The 16,803-nt window shown below is 30.3% G+C and overlaps 2 protein-coding genes across 2 annotated transcripts; one reads left to right on the top strand and one right to left on the bottom strand.

Moving 5' to 3' along the window:
* The first annotated feature begins 10,403 nt into the window (after window positions 1-10,403).
* On the top strand, window positions 10,404-12,211 carry LOC123301629 (6-pyruvoyl tetrahydrobiopterin synthase). Its single transcript, XM_044884463.1, has 3 exons — window positions 10,404-10,631; window positions 10,695-10,774; window positions 11,831-12,211. The coding sequence occupies exons 1-3, from the start codon at window positions 10,573-10,575 to the stop codon at window positions 12,106-12,108; spliced, it is 417 nt and encodes a 138-aa protein (XP_044740398.1). The 5' UTR covers window positions 10,404-10,572; the 3' UTR covers window positions 12,109-12,211.
* Window positions 12,212-12,226: 15 nt separating this feature from the next.
* On the bottom strand, window positions 12,227-15,337 carry LOC123300326 (the record flags this gene model as incomplete). Its single annotated transcript, XM_044882883.1, has 7 exons — window positions 15,049-15,337; window positions 14,712-14,979; window positions 14,542-14,653; window positions 13,667-13,812; window positions 13,459-13,569; window positions 13,009-13,149; window positions 12,227-12,340 (listed from the first exon to the last, which is right to left on the bottom strand). Coding segments are annotated over exons 1-7 (1,086 nt in total), but the record flags the coding sequence as incomplete, so codon positions are not given.
* Window positions 15,338-16,803: the final 1,466 nt, after the last annotated feature.

The following is a 16,803-nucleotide window of genomic DNA, read 5'->3' as shown; positions in this document are numbered from 1 at the left end:
GGATAGATTTGTAAAGTGTGGCCTAACTTAGAATTCACATGTATTTTATATCAACGGCTTCATCTTTGTCCCAGCAGGTTTACATGCATTCGTTTCGCCACCTCATACAAGGACTTTCGGAAGTCTCTGTGCTAATTTGTCTTGTAAAATATGATTCCTATAACTATTTGAGATAAGGAAATCGGATTTTCATCTGCTTCATCACAGGATAGGATCTATTCATTACCACAGTAAAAAATCATATTTGTTTAATAGAAAATTGTATGGAGAGTCAAAAGAATGTTCTTGGTAACACTATTTCAAATCCTCACCAAAACTAAGATCCGATAAGTCTGTGAATAAATCAAATAAGGATAAAATTTAATACTTCTTGGCTTTTTAGCTTTAAATTCGGTCACAATCGTTACCAAAATTTAAAGTCTCGATTTAAATCTTTATTCCTACTATTTTCTAATGAATGTACATGCTGAAAATATACACCCCCCACAATTTTATTAATATTTTTTAGGGAATCGTAAACTTTTCCACAGATCTAAATAAATCGAATAAAATTTATCAAAATAATAATAATAATAATAATAACTGAAAGACTGGATGGAAAAGTGAAAAATTTTTGTAATTTTTAAATTTGTATATATTTTATTTTCGAGAAAAAATATCTTGTATGAAGTATTTATTCAAATCTAGTCATGAGCGTATAATAATTATTTAGTTTAAATAAAAAAAAACGGGGCACACAACAATAATTTTCACACGAGGGTAAAAAACAAAACAATTTTTAACCTCTTTTTGAGAGAAACTGTATAAAAATTAATTTTCCCTTTGTATATTAAAACAGAAATAGGCTTTCTTTCGATTTTTTTTATTTTTGTGAAAGCTATTTTTTTAGATGATACAATCATTCCAAAAAAGCATTCCAAAATTTGAGTGCTGCAAAGAAAAAAAATACTGATCCCAAGAACAACAACTTACAAGTCAAATTTTTAGAGTGTTTATATATATTTTTATTACAAGAAAAAAAAAAAGGTGTTGCACTTAATATTTTTTTAATTTTTCCGTTTTTATTTTATACTCGAATAAATAATAATCGATGCGTCGAAGTAAATCGACAACGGCAGCTTAATTGTTGTATAGATTGTGTTAAGTTGTTAGAAAATATTTTTTAGAATTTTTATTTCTCTGTAAATAGGAATGAAGATCTTTCGATCTTGTTAGAAAATCTTGTCAATTTTCAAATAATTCCCTTTGTATCACTTGTAAACTTTTATCTCCTATCACATTTTAGAATGCAAAGATGAAACGTGGAAATTGTCGAATGAAAAATTGACAAGGAAATTTTTGCTTTTTGTATTAAGTTGAATTCTGTGATGTATCTAGATATTATAAGATTTGTTCGTATAGCGAACGATTTATAGCTAATTATTAGCAGCAACTGGGAAATAAAATAATCCAGGTTACTCATAATGTATCCATAAATGCATGTTTTTAGATTTGATCACTAACGTCGTTAATGGCGTTGACATTTGTCAAAAACATACATTTCTGGGAAATGATCTTGTTTACAGCTTTTTAGCTTAAAATGATTTTCGTTTAGACAATCGAAACCTATCGATATCTTTATGTTTCTCACTTAGATACGGTAAACTTTGATTGAATATGGTCCTTGTGCGAGCTACAGAAAAAACTTTTCTCCAAAACTCTGTGTAGATCGACCTCTACACCGCGATTTTATATTGAGGGAGGGCTAAACCGATCTAAGGTATGTTTTGAGACGACACAACGTTGAACTGGAGCGTTCATTCACCGCTGTTGCCACAGGCAAAACTGACAAACACGAAGCATTTGATAGACATTCGGAAACGCATCTTTGTTGCAAATACCGAGTGTTTCGAGTGAATTTTTAGCACCAAAAAATTGAGACAAGCAAAATTTAGAATTGCATTGCAAGGTACTCTATACACGAAAAATCGAATAAAAGTTTTACATAAATCTCAAAAATAACCTTTTTTTTAAGTTTAGGGTCTCAGCATTTATTATTACAGCATGCATTTATATCTTGAAATGCTTGGTTGGGTCCTTCGCTCTACGAACATGTAGCTATTAATACCATATTGTTGTAAATCCAAAAAAAAAATTAATGTTTTTGAACCATGTTAAAAAATTTTTACTAGGAATTGTTGCTATTTTTGACTGCGTCATCATGCATGCTGTGCACATTTATATACAAATATTTATTAGGCCAAGACTAAGTATTTGACAGTCAGTTTTTAAAATAGCTGAAAATTTGAGAGACTGGTCTGGCTGTGGTTATTATAATCTCAATAATAGGCCTTTTCATCGATTTGCTATTGTTTCGGACAGTTGTCAAAAAACTATTCAAGTAAAGAAAATAAATATCTTGTATCTTCCTTGATGGAAAAAATATTTGAAGAAAGAATAAGTCTTAGAAAACTCTGAAAAAGTCTTAAGAACTCTGAATTTCTCAATGTTTTTGGACTAGTTTGAAAAACTGTGAATATAAGTCTGAATTGAACTAGTCCAAAAACGTTGAGGAATTCAGAGTTATTCAGAGTTCCTAAGACTTTTTCAGAATTACTTAGATTTTTTCATGGTTGTCTAAGACTTGAACAGTTATTTGACATCTGTCCGAAACAAAAAATAATCATTTTTGTAAATGAAAAGGTCTATCAAGATGATCTTGTCATAGCCATCTTTTAATTCCGTAAATTATACGAAACATGTTGCTTTGGGAATGACAGGCTCGGGTGAAATGAAGCAGTTGAAACTATACCACCCCTATCATGTCAACCAGTCCACTGTCTCGTTCCCTTTAACGCCATAGTGGTCTGGTATCCATATCAGTCTATATGTGGTGTTTCACTTCCTCGATTCATTCAAAGACAATCCTTGATCGTGAAATCACATGGCCTGAGGCTTTCTGAAAAAGATATTTTCGGCTAAGTTACAGTCTCTCAAATTTCCAAAAGACTGTCAAATATTACAACTGGGTCTAGATCAACTACGTTTATTTTTCATAACGTAAAAATTTTTACTATAAAATTTCTTGAAAACAAACTTGCTCAATCAAAGTAAAAACATGACAAAATTGACTTGTTTGTGAACTAAAATTAATTGCAAACTCAAAAACAATATTTAAATCTAATTATTGCTACATAAGTCGTATAAAAAAATAATAATTTTTGCATTAAGTTTTTAAATTTTACAATAATTAAATAATAATATAAAAATATATTTTATTTAAAAAAAAAATAATTAGGTTAGATTTTAAAGAAAATATTTAAATAACGAAAAAAAAACAACCCTCTTTCTATTCTCCCTTAAATACCCTCTTTGAAAAATTGTAGTTATCTTCATAAGCCTGTCGCCAAATTTCGAGTTAAGGCTTAATTTGGAATTATCTCATCTAAATTTTGACGGTGAACCAATACTGGCGCCTTAAATTCAGCTACGAGCGATTAGAGTTCGGTATAGGAGGTTTCATGTCTTTTTTATACAGGGTGTCTATTTATGTTGGCTACATATGATTTTTTCGTATACCTTAAGTTTTCCGTATGTAGCCAACTTAAGTAGACATCCTGTGAAATGTACCGAGCGCCTTATATGAAATTGGATTCTTAGAGAGTAAACTCCAAAAAATTTCGATGATTTAATTTTAAATTTGGCTATTTATCGACTGGCGCATAAAAATTACTGACTTTTTAGATAAAATATTTTGTTAAAATTCCATGATGATGATACCTTGTTAAATCTTGCACAAAAAAAAACTTAATAAATAAAAAAAAACGTATTTGTTTTGAATCGATTTTTTAGCAATTCTTCTCTTAATACAGAATTTAAAATTAATCTTGAATGAAGATTCTCAAGATCTCCACTTGTGTCACAAACGAGAGCATGTGCAATTTTTTTTATCACCAATAAATTCTTTTTTTTTTTTATAAAAATCGAGCTGAAATATTTATTATTTTCATTTCTACGGTGTCAACAATAAGTGAGCTATATGCTCATTTCTCATATTGTTTTGACGTAAATTCCGTGATATAATTAATTGGGACATTTTTTTCCGAGAAAAATTATTCAGCTTCAGTTTTATTTATATACAGGATGGATCATTTTAATATCTTATGTCTAATAGCTTGTTTTGTAGCGAACCCATAAAAAAATCACTTCAACAAAAGTTGTAGAGTTTGATGGGGGACATCATGTTCTAACATCAAGTTGGACCTAGTTCCTCGGGTTTCTTTAATAGTCAAGCTATTAGCCATAATATATTAAAATGGCTTACCCTGAATAATAAAGAATTTATATCATATTTAAAACGTGCAATAAATTTTATATGGACCATATTTTTCTTTCCAAAAAAACATTCCTTTTTGAAAATATAGTTCATTTCATATAAAACTGATTAATCCGTAAAGACCGCAAATTCTATTATATGTGTGTTCGGAGTGAAATCGAATTGTTTTTTTTCTCGAGGGCATTGAATTTAGTGCCAAATACATTATATTTCAAAATTTCAATGAAGAAAACTTATTGGGAAATGTTTTATTTTCGAAATATGTATGGCCATTGAAGGGAAAACGTTCTTTCATATTAATTGTTTGCATTTGGTTAACAATAATAATAATAATAAGAGAAGTACCGCACATGGAGCACCTAGCACCTATACCAAAGGATGCTTTGTGTCTTCCTTGAGAACAGTCTGTCATTCAAAGGCGAAACGTCTCCGGGAAAGAGGTACTTTTTTAAAGAAGTTGTAAGATTCTGTGGAGGTCAGAAGCCACGTAGAAAGCCCACGGCTTCTCAAACATTCTATACCCGAATCCCTGCAAGATTCCATGCAGGTGCAAATAACATGTATCTACATACACGTACACTCGTCGGAGAAGTTATGAGCTTTCTACATGGCTTCTGATCTCCACAGAATCTTATAGCTCCTTTAAAAAAACATCTCTCCCGGAGACGTTTCGCGTTTGGATGACAGACTTTGGAAGCCTCATCGTCTTCTATGCAGACCCTACAAGTGAAATTATCTGAGATCCTCAAGTCATTCGTTCGATTTCGAAGTCAAAACATTTTCTAACCAATGAAATATACTTTTAAAACATCCCTATATATGAAATAAACTATATCAATCAAATAAATTCTGTATAAAAAAAAATTCCTTTCACATGATGTTTCTAATCTGTGCGTTATTTGAAAGGAAACGAAATATTTTCTTATTAATCTTAAACGAAAAAAAAAACAAAAGCTTAAAAAACAATTTTTCGCTGAGCTTAAATTAATAAAACAAAAATTAAATTTAATAAAAAAAAAAATGAAATCTAGTTGCTGTATATGTATAAAAAAAAATTAAATTTAATAAAAATTAAACACTAATTACTGGTAAAAATCTGGAAATCCAAAAATATATATATATATATAGATATTTATGACGTAACAACATAATTTTAAGAATCATGAAAATTTACCCCTTTAATAATTCTTTCCAAAAAAATAATAAATGTTTTTTTTCTATCAGCTCATTCATAATATTGTAATTTTTATTTCAATTTTCAGCTATAAATTGTTATAAAAATTATAGATCACGCTTAGTATTTGACAATTTCTTTTTAGAATGGCTGAAAATTTGAACGACTCTTCTCAAATTCATGCTTAACAAGGTTTTTCTCGAGGAATATTTTCATAACCGGAGATTTCATTTTTCATTTTAAATTGTGTGTGCTAAGCTTTAAATTTGTTTGGACAAAAATATATAATCTTTAGATCTGACCTAACTGGAGCAAGATTTGTTCTAGATAGAAAAATTCTAATGAACTGTAACGCTGTCTAGTTAAATTCGAGAGCAAATCTACCTAAAGAGCTGTACATGCTAGAATTTTTCTAGTTAGACCTAATCTTGCCTTAAGTAGATCAAATCTAGCTATAATTTATTTATGCCTTTAGGCAGAATATATTCCAAGCATTTTTCAATATTTTCGGAACTTGCAATCTCAAAGCACCTGGGAAATTATACAGGGTGCACCATTTTAATATATTTCGGCTAATAGCTCGTTCAATCAAAAAATAACTTGAAACAAATGTTGCAGATTTTTATGGGGGACCTTATGGCTTTGACATCAATTTGGATGCAGTTCTCCGGGTTGCTTTAATAATCAATTTAGATGCTAAACGGTACGAGATAGAATAAAATTTTAACTTAACTTTAGAAAAAAAGTTATCATGGACAATAAAGGTCATTCATCTGTGTTAATAACTTTTAAGCCCAGGTAAATTATCAAGAGCATTTGACAACTTTTGTCTAAATCATTTTTCCGTAGCTAGTGTGTTTTCTTTCGATTAAATGACATATTTTTTGGAAAACTAACGATTTGCGAAAAAGTTCTTAGTGTTTTTATGAGGATCAACTTTCGTTAGAACATGATGTCCCCCATCAAACTCTGCAACTTCTGCAAGTTATTTTTTGATTGCTTTAACTACAAAACGAACTATTATCTATGATAGGTTTAAATACCCTGTATATATTTATACATATTTGAATCGATTTTCACTGAATTTTTTAAGGTTTTTATGTTTATATATACATTTTCAAATAAAAAAATGAAATTATCGAAAAAAAATGGTACAAATATGTAGTTCTTTATAAAAAATAAAGCTTCAATAAGATAAATAAAGATTTTCCAGGTGCTGTAAGCGTACGAGTCCCAAAAATTCTTTATCCAATTGCTAATTTGTTCAACCTCAAAAACAGTCTCTCAAATTTCTTTCCGTTCTGAAATTACTGTCAAATACTATGATCGGTCATAGTGACTATGACCGATCCGAGATGTATTAGAATCCGTTGATAGAAAAATTTTGAAAAGATATATTATTAAAAAAAAATAAATAAAGGTCCTATCTTTCTTCTTATTAAGTAGGTCACAAAATGTTAAGTTTTGTTTTTGTTTTTTTTTTGAAATTTTTTTTTATTTTTGTTGATTAAAACAGTTTCAATTATAAATTATGTAAATGTAAAAAAATAAATGGTGTAAACTACTATCAATAAAATAAAGATAGAACGAATTTTATATTCGTTTTATTTCAAATCATTGTGCGTTTGTTTTTGTTTTATTGATTTTCCACAAATACTGAAGAGTCTCGATAAACAGAGTTAGATTTATACTAGGAGCAGTAGGCGCTACTGCCTCCGGCAAAAATTACAAAGACGGGAAAATTTGGGAAGAAGAAACGTTTACAAACATAGAGACTACCGCAAGGATAACAAACTACATGTAAACAAATGGCAAATAAGAGATGAGAATAGTGTTTTCAAAGGTAGCGCAGGACTGCCGTACGCCCTTAAATGAGCTGGCGGAACAAATGAATGTAAGCCTGGTATTGGTATCGGTACCCAGAGAGATTCCAGGAAATTTTGAAGCCACCGAACTTGCTGTCGAACACAAGCATCAATCCGTTCGCGAATTGCAAGCTGTTCCTTAAAGAGGATATCGTAAAAAGGGCCAATTTTAGATGAAGGAAGGAACGAGCTTAACTCATAGAATTTGTGCAAAAATATCAGTCATTAGTGCAGGCACTAATGAAGGCACGTTACAAGCAGCTATTTTTCCAAGCAGTTATTGAGCAAAAATATCATTCATATAGGCAAAGCATGTTACAAGTAATTTTTAGGTTTCTGAAGTAAAAATTTTAAAATTTGATATTAGGAGAATATGATAAAAAGGAAATAATAATAAGAAAGTTAGGCAAAGCACGTTACAAGTAATTTTTAGATTTTTGAAGTAAAAATTTTAAAATTTGGTATTAGGAGAATATGATAAAAAGTAAATAATAATAAGAAAGTGAAGTATATGCATAACTACATTATACAAAAAGAGACAAATATATTAAAAAAATAAGTATTCCCATTGGCCGAATATAAAAAAAACATGGTTGCTTTAATATAAAAAATAAAAGAACAAGATAGAAATAGGTAATATACTTGAATAAAAAAAGACAAATATATAAATATCATAAGTGAGTGAAGTATATATATAATTAAATTAGACCAAAAAAGACAAATATATAAATAATATCAATGCTACCAACTCACACGATTTGTACCAACTTAACATATTTAAATTTTTTTAATGTCATCATGTTATATAACTTCTTTGCTTTTGTATCATATTGCTTTGCCTATATGATATTTTTGCATAATTTGCACATTTATTTGGTTATAATACCATAATCTACTTTATCCCACATAAAATTTTATTGGAATTGTAACTGGAGAATATGAATGAAATAAATTTTATTATGTTAGGTTGGTATTGTTTGGTTCTAATGTCGTTGGATTGTCACCACTGATATTACTAATATACTTTGTCTCTTTTGGTTCAATACAATATCCTATACATCTTACTCATTTATAATTTTATATTAAAGACACACCTCCTATTATTATTAATTTTTTATACTTTAATATCCATAGACATGCAAAATCTTCTACGTCTATATATCACCTGTTTAACATATTCTCCTAATACCAAATTTTAAAATTTTTACTTCAGAAAACTAAAAATTACTTGTAACGTGCTTTGCCTATATGATATTTTTGGATAATTTACACATTTATTTGGTTAAAATAATAAAATTATATAAGAATTGGTAATAGGAGAATATGTACGAAATACATTAATTATGTTAGGTTGGTATTGTTTGGTTCTAATGTCGTTGGATTGTCACTACTGATATTACTAATATACTTTGTCTCTTTTGGTTCAATACAATATCTTATACATCTTACTCATTTAAAATTTTATATTAAAGACACACCTCCTATTATTATATTTTTTTTTATACTTTAATATCCATAGACATGTAAAATCTTCTACGTCTATATATAACCTGTTTAACATATTCTCCTAATACCAAATTTTAAAATTTTTACTTCAGAAACCTAAAAATTACTTGTAACGTGCTTTGCCTATATGATATTTTTGAATAATTTACTACACATTTGTTTTTGCATAATTTATACAATTTATATGATTTTATATTTGGTTATAATATCTAGACAGAATCTACATTTTTAAATTAAAAAATTTATGGTTGAATTAGTATTTAAAAAGTGACATGTGAAAATAGAAAATAGGGTATATCTCGAGAATGGCTGGCTTTAGAGCAAAAAAATAATAAAATCAATTAAGATGAATATATTTATTTTGTTAATAATGAATTAAATTACAATTATTATAAATCAATATATATATATATATATAATGTTTAAAATGTTTATTGCATTTGTTTATTAATTTTATACCCAAAACTATTTCATTCAATGCTACTCAAGTACACAAAAAGCAATTATTTAAAAATCGAGGTAAAATGTTAATTTAAGTAATTAGCGACAGATGGCACTGTCATCGAAATTAATGTTAGTTCAACAGGTTTAACATAGATGACACTACCACCATCGAAATTGATGTTAGTTCAACAGGTAATGCTGGTAAAACTGTTTTTATTGAAATGAAAATGAAAATTTAATTTCTGATCTGCTACCTATACGCTTTAAAAAACTAATTAATTACACGAAAACTAATCAGTCCTTAATAATAAAATTATATTCCTAAATCTTCTCAAACGAATCACAATTGGATAAGAATAGTTTTAAGTGCAAATAAAACTTAACATTTACATGAATTAAAAAAATAAATTTATTCTGAATTGAATATTATATTATTTAATATAATATCGCAATCTTCTTTATCTCAGATAAAATTGTATAAGAATTTGTATCAGGATGAATGAAATAAATTTAATTATGTTAGGTTGGTGTTGTTTGGTTCTAATGTTGTTGGATTGTCACTACTGATATTACTAATATACTTTGTCTCTTTTGGTTCAATACAATATCTTATACATCTTACTCATTTATAATTTTATATTAAAGACACACCTCCTATTATACTTTCATATAATAGGAGGTGTGTCTTATTACCATAGACATACAAGAATATGTATATTACTGTAATATACCATAGACATACAAGAATATGTGAATCACTTGTTTAACATATTCTCCTAATACCAAATTTTAAAATTTTTACTTCAGAAACCTAAAAATTACTTGTAACGTGCTTTGCCTATATGATATTTTTGGATAATTTACACATTTATTTGGTTAATAATATCACACAATCTACTTTATCACATATAAAATTTTATAAGAATTGGTAACAGGAGATTATTAACATTGAATTTCAAACCAATTCGATCGTCACCTTGATTAATGGCATGTAATTCTCTAGATGTAAAACTAAATTATCTGTTTTTACAAAAAGTAAAATTCCCAACAACTTGTTGATTAAATTTTTTTCTTAAAAAGTTATGTAATAATCACAACAGACAAAGAATCGTGTGATATTTAAGACTTAAGCAAAATTTTTTGCTTATTAAACAAGTTTTTATAAGATTTTTTTTAAATTAATTAATCGGTCAAGATAAATCATTCAAGCTAAGCCGTGTACAGTGTTAACATTAGAATTTAACAGATTGTTTTAATTATTATTAAAAATGCCTGTTGCATATTTAACAAGACGTGAACATTTTAGCGCTTGTCATCGCCTACACAGGTCGGTACATTTTATTTAAATTTCAATAAAATTATTTTATATTTATTTTAAAAAAATTTTTAGTCCATTCTTAGACGATGATACGAACAAAGAAGTTTACGGTAAATGTAACAATCCAAATGGTCATGGCCATAATTACGATGGTAAGTTTTTTTTTCTTATAAATACAAAATCTGGGTATATTTTAAGGTAATTCCAGCATGAAAGCACTTTTTAGTAGAAGAAGTTTATAAATTAATCGTACTAGAAGAAAGATATTTCGTAAAACCACTCATGCTATCCCGTGTATAGTTGGTTTATATTTTCTAGTTTGTCGCGATACATACTAAAACGAGCTGATATAGGGACAGAGTCGAATTTAGGGTGGATTCGGTGTCCTAAGGCCTCCACCAGGCCCATCCCCGGCCACTACTCCATGAATCATTTGGAGCTGTTTAAGAACAGCAGGAGGGCTTTGACGTCGACTGACCTTAGGTCGGAGAGGTCGTCAAAGAGAGGCTGGCTCAAGTAAGTCCATCTCCTCATGACAAGAGCTGGCCTGTAACATAGAAGATGAGACATTGTCTTCTCCTCGTCATCACTGTGACAGCTCCTGCAGTAGACGTGATACACTGCCAGGCCTGAGCGTTCAGCATGCTTGCCGCACAGCCAGTGTCCTGTGATAGCCGCAACAACTTTGCGAACAGAGTCCCTTGGAAGTGATATGAGAACTTCGGAACGCCTGCGATTGTACTCAGACCATATTTGTCTTGTAGTACCACAAGTACGTTCTTCCCTCCATCTAAGATTGGCCTTTTTCAGAATATCCTCTTTCAGGAGTAACTTGCTCCTCAGGAGTTTATTGGATAACTCCTTTAATTTTTATTTAACACAAAAAATGGTTAACACCGAAGTTTTTTGGAAGTAAATTTCCTACAATTTTGATCCTTATCAATTTTTCTATTTCATGCAGATGCAAAACGGGGTGCCGAAAAATGTGTGGTTGTCGCAACAAGTGAGCACCGACACTCTTGAACTTCTCTTGCCAATGAGCCCCTCCAACGAGTTCAGAAGGAAAATTGCTGTGCGGAATTTTTTCCGGGTCAAATTCTAATTTGTTTATACCTAGGTTCCACAAAATGTTGGCCCCAGGGACTCCCATATTCGAAATTCGCCCCTGGACACATAGATAAAATAATAAAATACATTTTCGTTTACAGTGTATGTAACTGTGAGAGGTGAAATTGATCCAAGTACTGGAATGGTAATGAATCTAACCGATTTAAAATATGCAATCAATGTAGCTATTATGGATCAATTAGACCATAAAAATATCGATCGAGATTGTCCATATTTTGAGAATGTTGTAAGCACTACAGAAAATGTTGCTATTTACATTTGGAATGAATTAAAGAAGGTTTTAGTTAAACCAGAATTGTTATACGAGGTCAAACTATACGAAACAGAGAATAATATAATTGTTTATCGTGGTGAATAAAATAAATGGGGAGGGGAACGACGAAAAAAAAACCGAAGGATGTTACAGATCTAATATTTGTTTATGTTTTTTTTATAAATTTTATTAAATAAATATTTTTTTACTATGCAAATTTTGTATTATTTAATAAATAATTCCAATCTGGAGTTACAACAATATCACCTTCAATTTGTCCTAAATTTATCATTTTCCCATCATTTTTCTCCGAATTGGTTTCTATTGACATCACATCCTGTAGAAAAAAATAAAAATAAATAAATAATTCGATCAATATTTAAATAGAAGGGAAGGGAATACAATTTTAAAAGATTAATTCGGTCTAACATTCGAGTATAATCTATGAATGCTTCGAGAAACCTTTTTGGGTATCGGACAACTCTGAACGTTAAAGAAAATGAAGCAGAGGACTTGTTGGTTCAAGAGGGGTCGTCTCAAACCACCCATTTCACCTGAACCTGCCATACCCATAGCAAGATGTTCAGTAATTTATCGAATCTTAGGACGGCTTCCATTCTACGACAAGTTCATCTTGATTACTGGGACTAACAAACTGTGTTTAACCACAACTAGGTCATTCGTTTGTGCTTGACAGGATACTATTGATTGAAGTATCACCGTCATAACATGGGGATATCTGACAACCCCACTTGTAGGGTCTGTTTGTATAAACTTGCAGGGCGTCAGATTCAGAATTCAAATTTTGAGTCATTAACCTTGAATCCTTCAATCCTGGAAGAGATCCAAGATGGACACCAAGGGCTCCTTATTCTAGGTGCCAGGAAACCATTTGTAGTACCCCTCTTATGTTTTATTATTCTTATTAATTCGATCCAAGTGTGATATTTGATAGACATTTCAGAACGACTGGAAATTGATCAATGAAATCAAATAAATTCTTACTTGTAAAAACGATCGTTGCATTCCTAATTCTAAATTAAATTCTGTACTTCCTAAAATTAATTTTGCTCGGCCTGATTTATATATTACAATTTTTCCAACAATTCCTTCACTCAAATCATTCAATGTACATCGGTTTGGAACCTTAAAAATTAAAATAATTAAATTAGTATGTGATTAATTTTTTAATTTATTGAGTGATATATACAGTGTGTCCCCGGATAGAGGTAAGTATACTTGTAAATTTTCATATTTTGCATTTTAGGAAAAAAGTCATTCTTTATAAGAAGTTTTGCTTATTCTGAAAAGTATGTAGGAATATTTAAAACTTCTTAATAATGTACAGGGTAGCCAAAAATTTGGTATCAATTTTTTTTTTTGGATAAACTACCCTTTACCTCTATCCGGGGACACACTGTATATATATTTTCCTTTTTTATTCTATTAATTTACCATATTATTTTCTGTAGTGCTAATATTTGGATTTGCGGTTTTTTTATCAATTTTATTAGCTGGCGTTTCAGGTTCGGGTGTACTTCCAAACGCTGGTAATGATTCTGGAAACTATAAAAAACAAAAAAATGTATGTTAGATAAATTACAGATTGTTCGAAAAGCGAAGAAAGATTAAGAAAAGTAAGAAATTATCAAGCATTACTTACTTGAAAAAATATGTATTTCTGTTTTTCACTTTCTAGTAAATCTTTTAAATTGTTCGCTTGAGAAATTGGTTCTTGTTTGATTTTCGTTAAAATATTGAAACTATTGTTATCTAATTTTTTCACGTCACTTTTATCATTTTCTGGAACTGAAACAATTCAAAAAAATTAGAAGAAAAATAAAATTCATCATTTTCAAATCTTTATCGAAAAAGATTTTCAAAAATGTACGTGTTTTATAGTCAATATATTGAGTTACTCGCCCTCTTGTCGTGCATACTTAATGAAAATTTAAGACTTTAATGATTTTCTCATGGATGCCGTTATTAGAACTCAATCAAAATGAAATGGGACCACACGGGAAGCACCAGCTTTCAAATAGATAAAGAATCATAAAAATCGGTTCACCCAGTCAAAAGTTCTGAGGTAGCAAACATAAAAAAAAAAAATACAGTCGAATTGAGAACCTCCTCCTTTTTTGTTTAAAGTCGGTTAAAAAATGATCCTTATAGAAAAACAGACCACTTTTATTAGATTTATTGGAATTTTTTTTCGAAAAGTGCTTAGATTTCATAGAAACAATTTTGGGTACAGAAACTGTTCAGCCCGTTTTGACCTAAACTGTACGGTTTGCCGAAAAATGTCTCGAACAAAAAATGTTACTTTTAAATCAAAAACAACTTTCTAATTTAAAGTATTCATCTATCGATTACCAATTATGGAGTAGAGTGAACTTTTCATTGAGCTTGGAAACCTAGGTCATCAGATGTGCGCCTACACACCCAACATTTTTCGCTTGAAGTATTTTTATCGATAAAAGTTATTTTTCGAGTTTCAAGCATTTGTCATCTTAAAAAAGCACCTTACAATTTACTTACCTCGGTACGGTAACGTAATTGGTGCATACTCATAATCTGGCTCTAAATTTGAATAATTTCCTTTCTTCGAAAAAATATCTTCCAATCTTTGATCTTCCTCTTGTTTGTCCACCTAAAAGTTCCGACAAATTTCATTTCCAAACGCGTTAAGTTGAAAAATAAAAACATACCTTAATTTCTTGTTTAAAATCAACTTTCGGCTTTTCTATAGCATTTGCAGAATCGTCCCTAGTTCCACCACCTCCACCGCCACTAGAACGTCCTCCCCATGAGCTCTGTTTACGCCTATCACCAATACCTTCAGAAAATACACCTTGACTTTGTATAAACTCTTTACCCCGTCCACGGCCACCTCGACCACGATTATCTGTGCCTCGTCCACGACCCCCACGTCCTCCTCGTGGAGATGGCGCTGATGTGGATGCAGTAGGTTCATTACTACCAAAAAAAAAATCAAACATCAGCTAAAATTTTCTAGGTAATTTTCTAAATTTTATTTCGTATTACCTTTTATTTTTATTCCGTACAATATTTAAATTTGGTGTAAAAGTACGTTTAGCTCGATGTGCATTTCCACCTAAAGTTAAATCACGTGGTAATTTAAATGACGCTAAACGTTCGATGTCGGATGAACCAGGTTCGGTTTTTATTTTTATTGTTGATTCTGATTTTATTTGAACTTTTTTTATTGGATTTGCCATGTTTAATTTAATGTGCTTTCGTGTTTAAATAATATTTTCATGTACTGAGTCACATTCCATTTAAACTGTCATGAATATACCAGGTGACAAGTTTTGGAAAATTAGATATACTTATATACAGAGTGTCTTATTAAAATTGAATCCAGCAGCTCCGAGATTTACGAGTAAGCCAATTGACCATTACATCTGATATTGTTGGAAATTTATACCTATTATTTGACAAACAAATTTTTCTTAAAGGGAAAGTTTTTTCTATCTTAATGTCAGAAATTCTGTTAGTTAGAGAGATGTACATATGATTTACTGATGGTCATGGTAACCGTCTGCTGAGCCTTAAATATGTTAGTAGGTAATGTACCGAGTCGCCCTGTAAGGTTCCTCGAATTTCTATGCGTCATATTTCCCTCCCCCAGGGAATAATTCGTGTTTTTCAAAGTGCTGCCAAAAAAATTCCTGACCACTTGCTTTTCTGCCAGACATATTTTCCTGATCCTTTTGACATCCTCAACACAACCAATCAAGTTTTACAGTTTCCAGAACCATCACTTTAAGTTTTTTTACGACATTTTCGGTTTTTTTGGCATAATTCGGGAATGGGACGACTTGTTGAGCTCAAACTTTGCAGGATGACTGTTCAGAATCACATCTAATGAATTATCAAACAAGCAGACAGTTTCCAAAACCATAACTTAGTGACAGTTTTTCAAATCTCCCCCTGGGAGGGAATATAACACATAGAAATTCGAGGAACCTTACAGGACGACTTGGAGCATTACCTACTATCATATTTAAGGCTCAGCAGACGGTTACCATGATCATCAGTAAATCATTTATGTACATCTCTCTAAATATGTGTAAAGCTCTATATTTTGAAGATTCATAGCCATGTAGTCGTTAGATGAACTCGACTTTTTAATTTATTTTCGTTTCATGATCGTAATTTAATTATTTAGTGATATTGTATACTAAAAAATTGGTAAATGTTTACTTAAAACTCTTTAGCTAAAAATGGCTTCTTGGCCATTGCGTTCATTCCTGTGATCATCGAGTTGATCATAGCTTTAATGAGGTCGATAGCTCTGGAGCCCGTAACAGTAAAACTGCACTTACACGAATTTCGCATATTAATCAATGTTATTTAACGATAGGTACGGGTGCCAGGGTTTATACTGGCAGGAATATTTTTTCCATGATTTTTTACTGGTGTGACAGAAATTTTGGTCAAGTTTTGAGCTGTCACATGTTGTATCTTTCGTTAAATAGTATTGATTCATATGCGAAATTTCGAAATTCGTTTAAGTGCAGTTTTACTGTCATTGGTTCACCGCTTATAATACATTTTTAAAAAGTTCGCATTTGACCCAATTTGTAAGAAATATCTATCCCTATAATATCTACCCAAATTTTTGCTAGCAAATCTGAAACATGCAAAAATTGTTATTGTAATAATAATAATGATGGTTTAACCTCCGTTTTAATGGCATATGCCATAACATCATTATTTGTCAATCTTTATTTATTCAATTTACAATTACATTTTTGATGTGGGTAGAATCGGTTA

The sequence above is a fragment of the Chrysoperla carnea genome, chromosome 5 (genome assembly GCF_905475395.1).
Source record: "Chrysoperla carnea chromosome 5, inChrCarn1.1, whole genome shotgun sequence".
NCBI lineage: Eukaryota > Metazoa > Arthropoda > Insecta > Neuroptera > Chrysopidae > Chrysoperla > Chrysoperla carnea.
The sequence above is the reverse complement of the archived record's forward strand: the minus strand, read 5'-3'. Positions and strand labels throughout refer to the sequence as shown.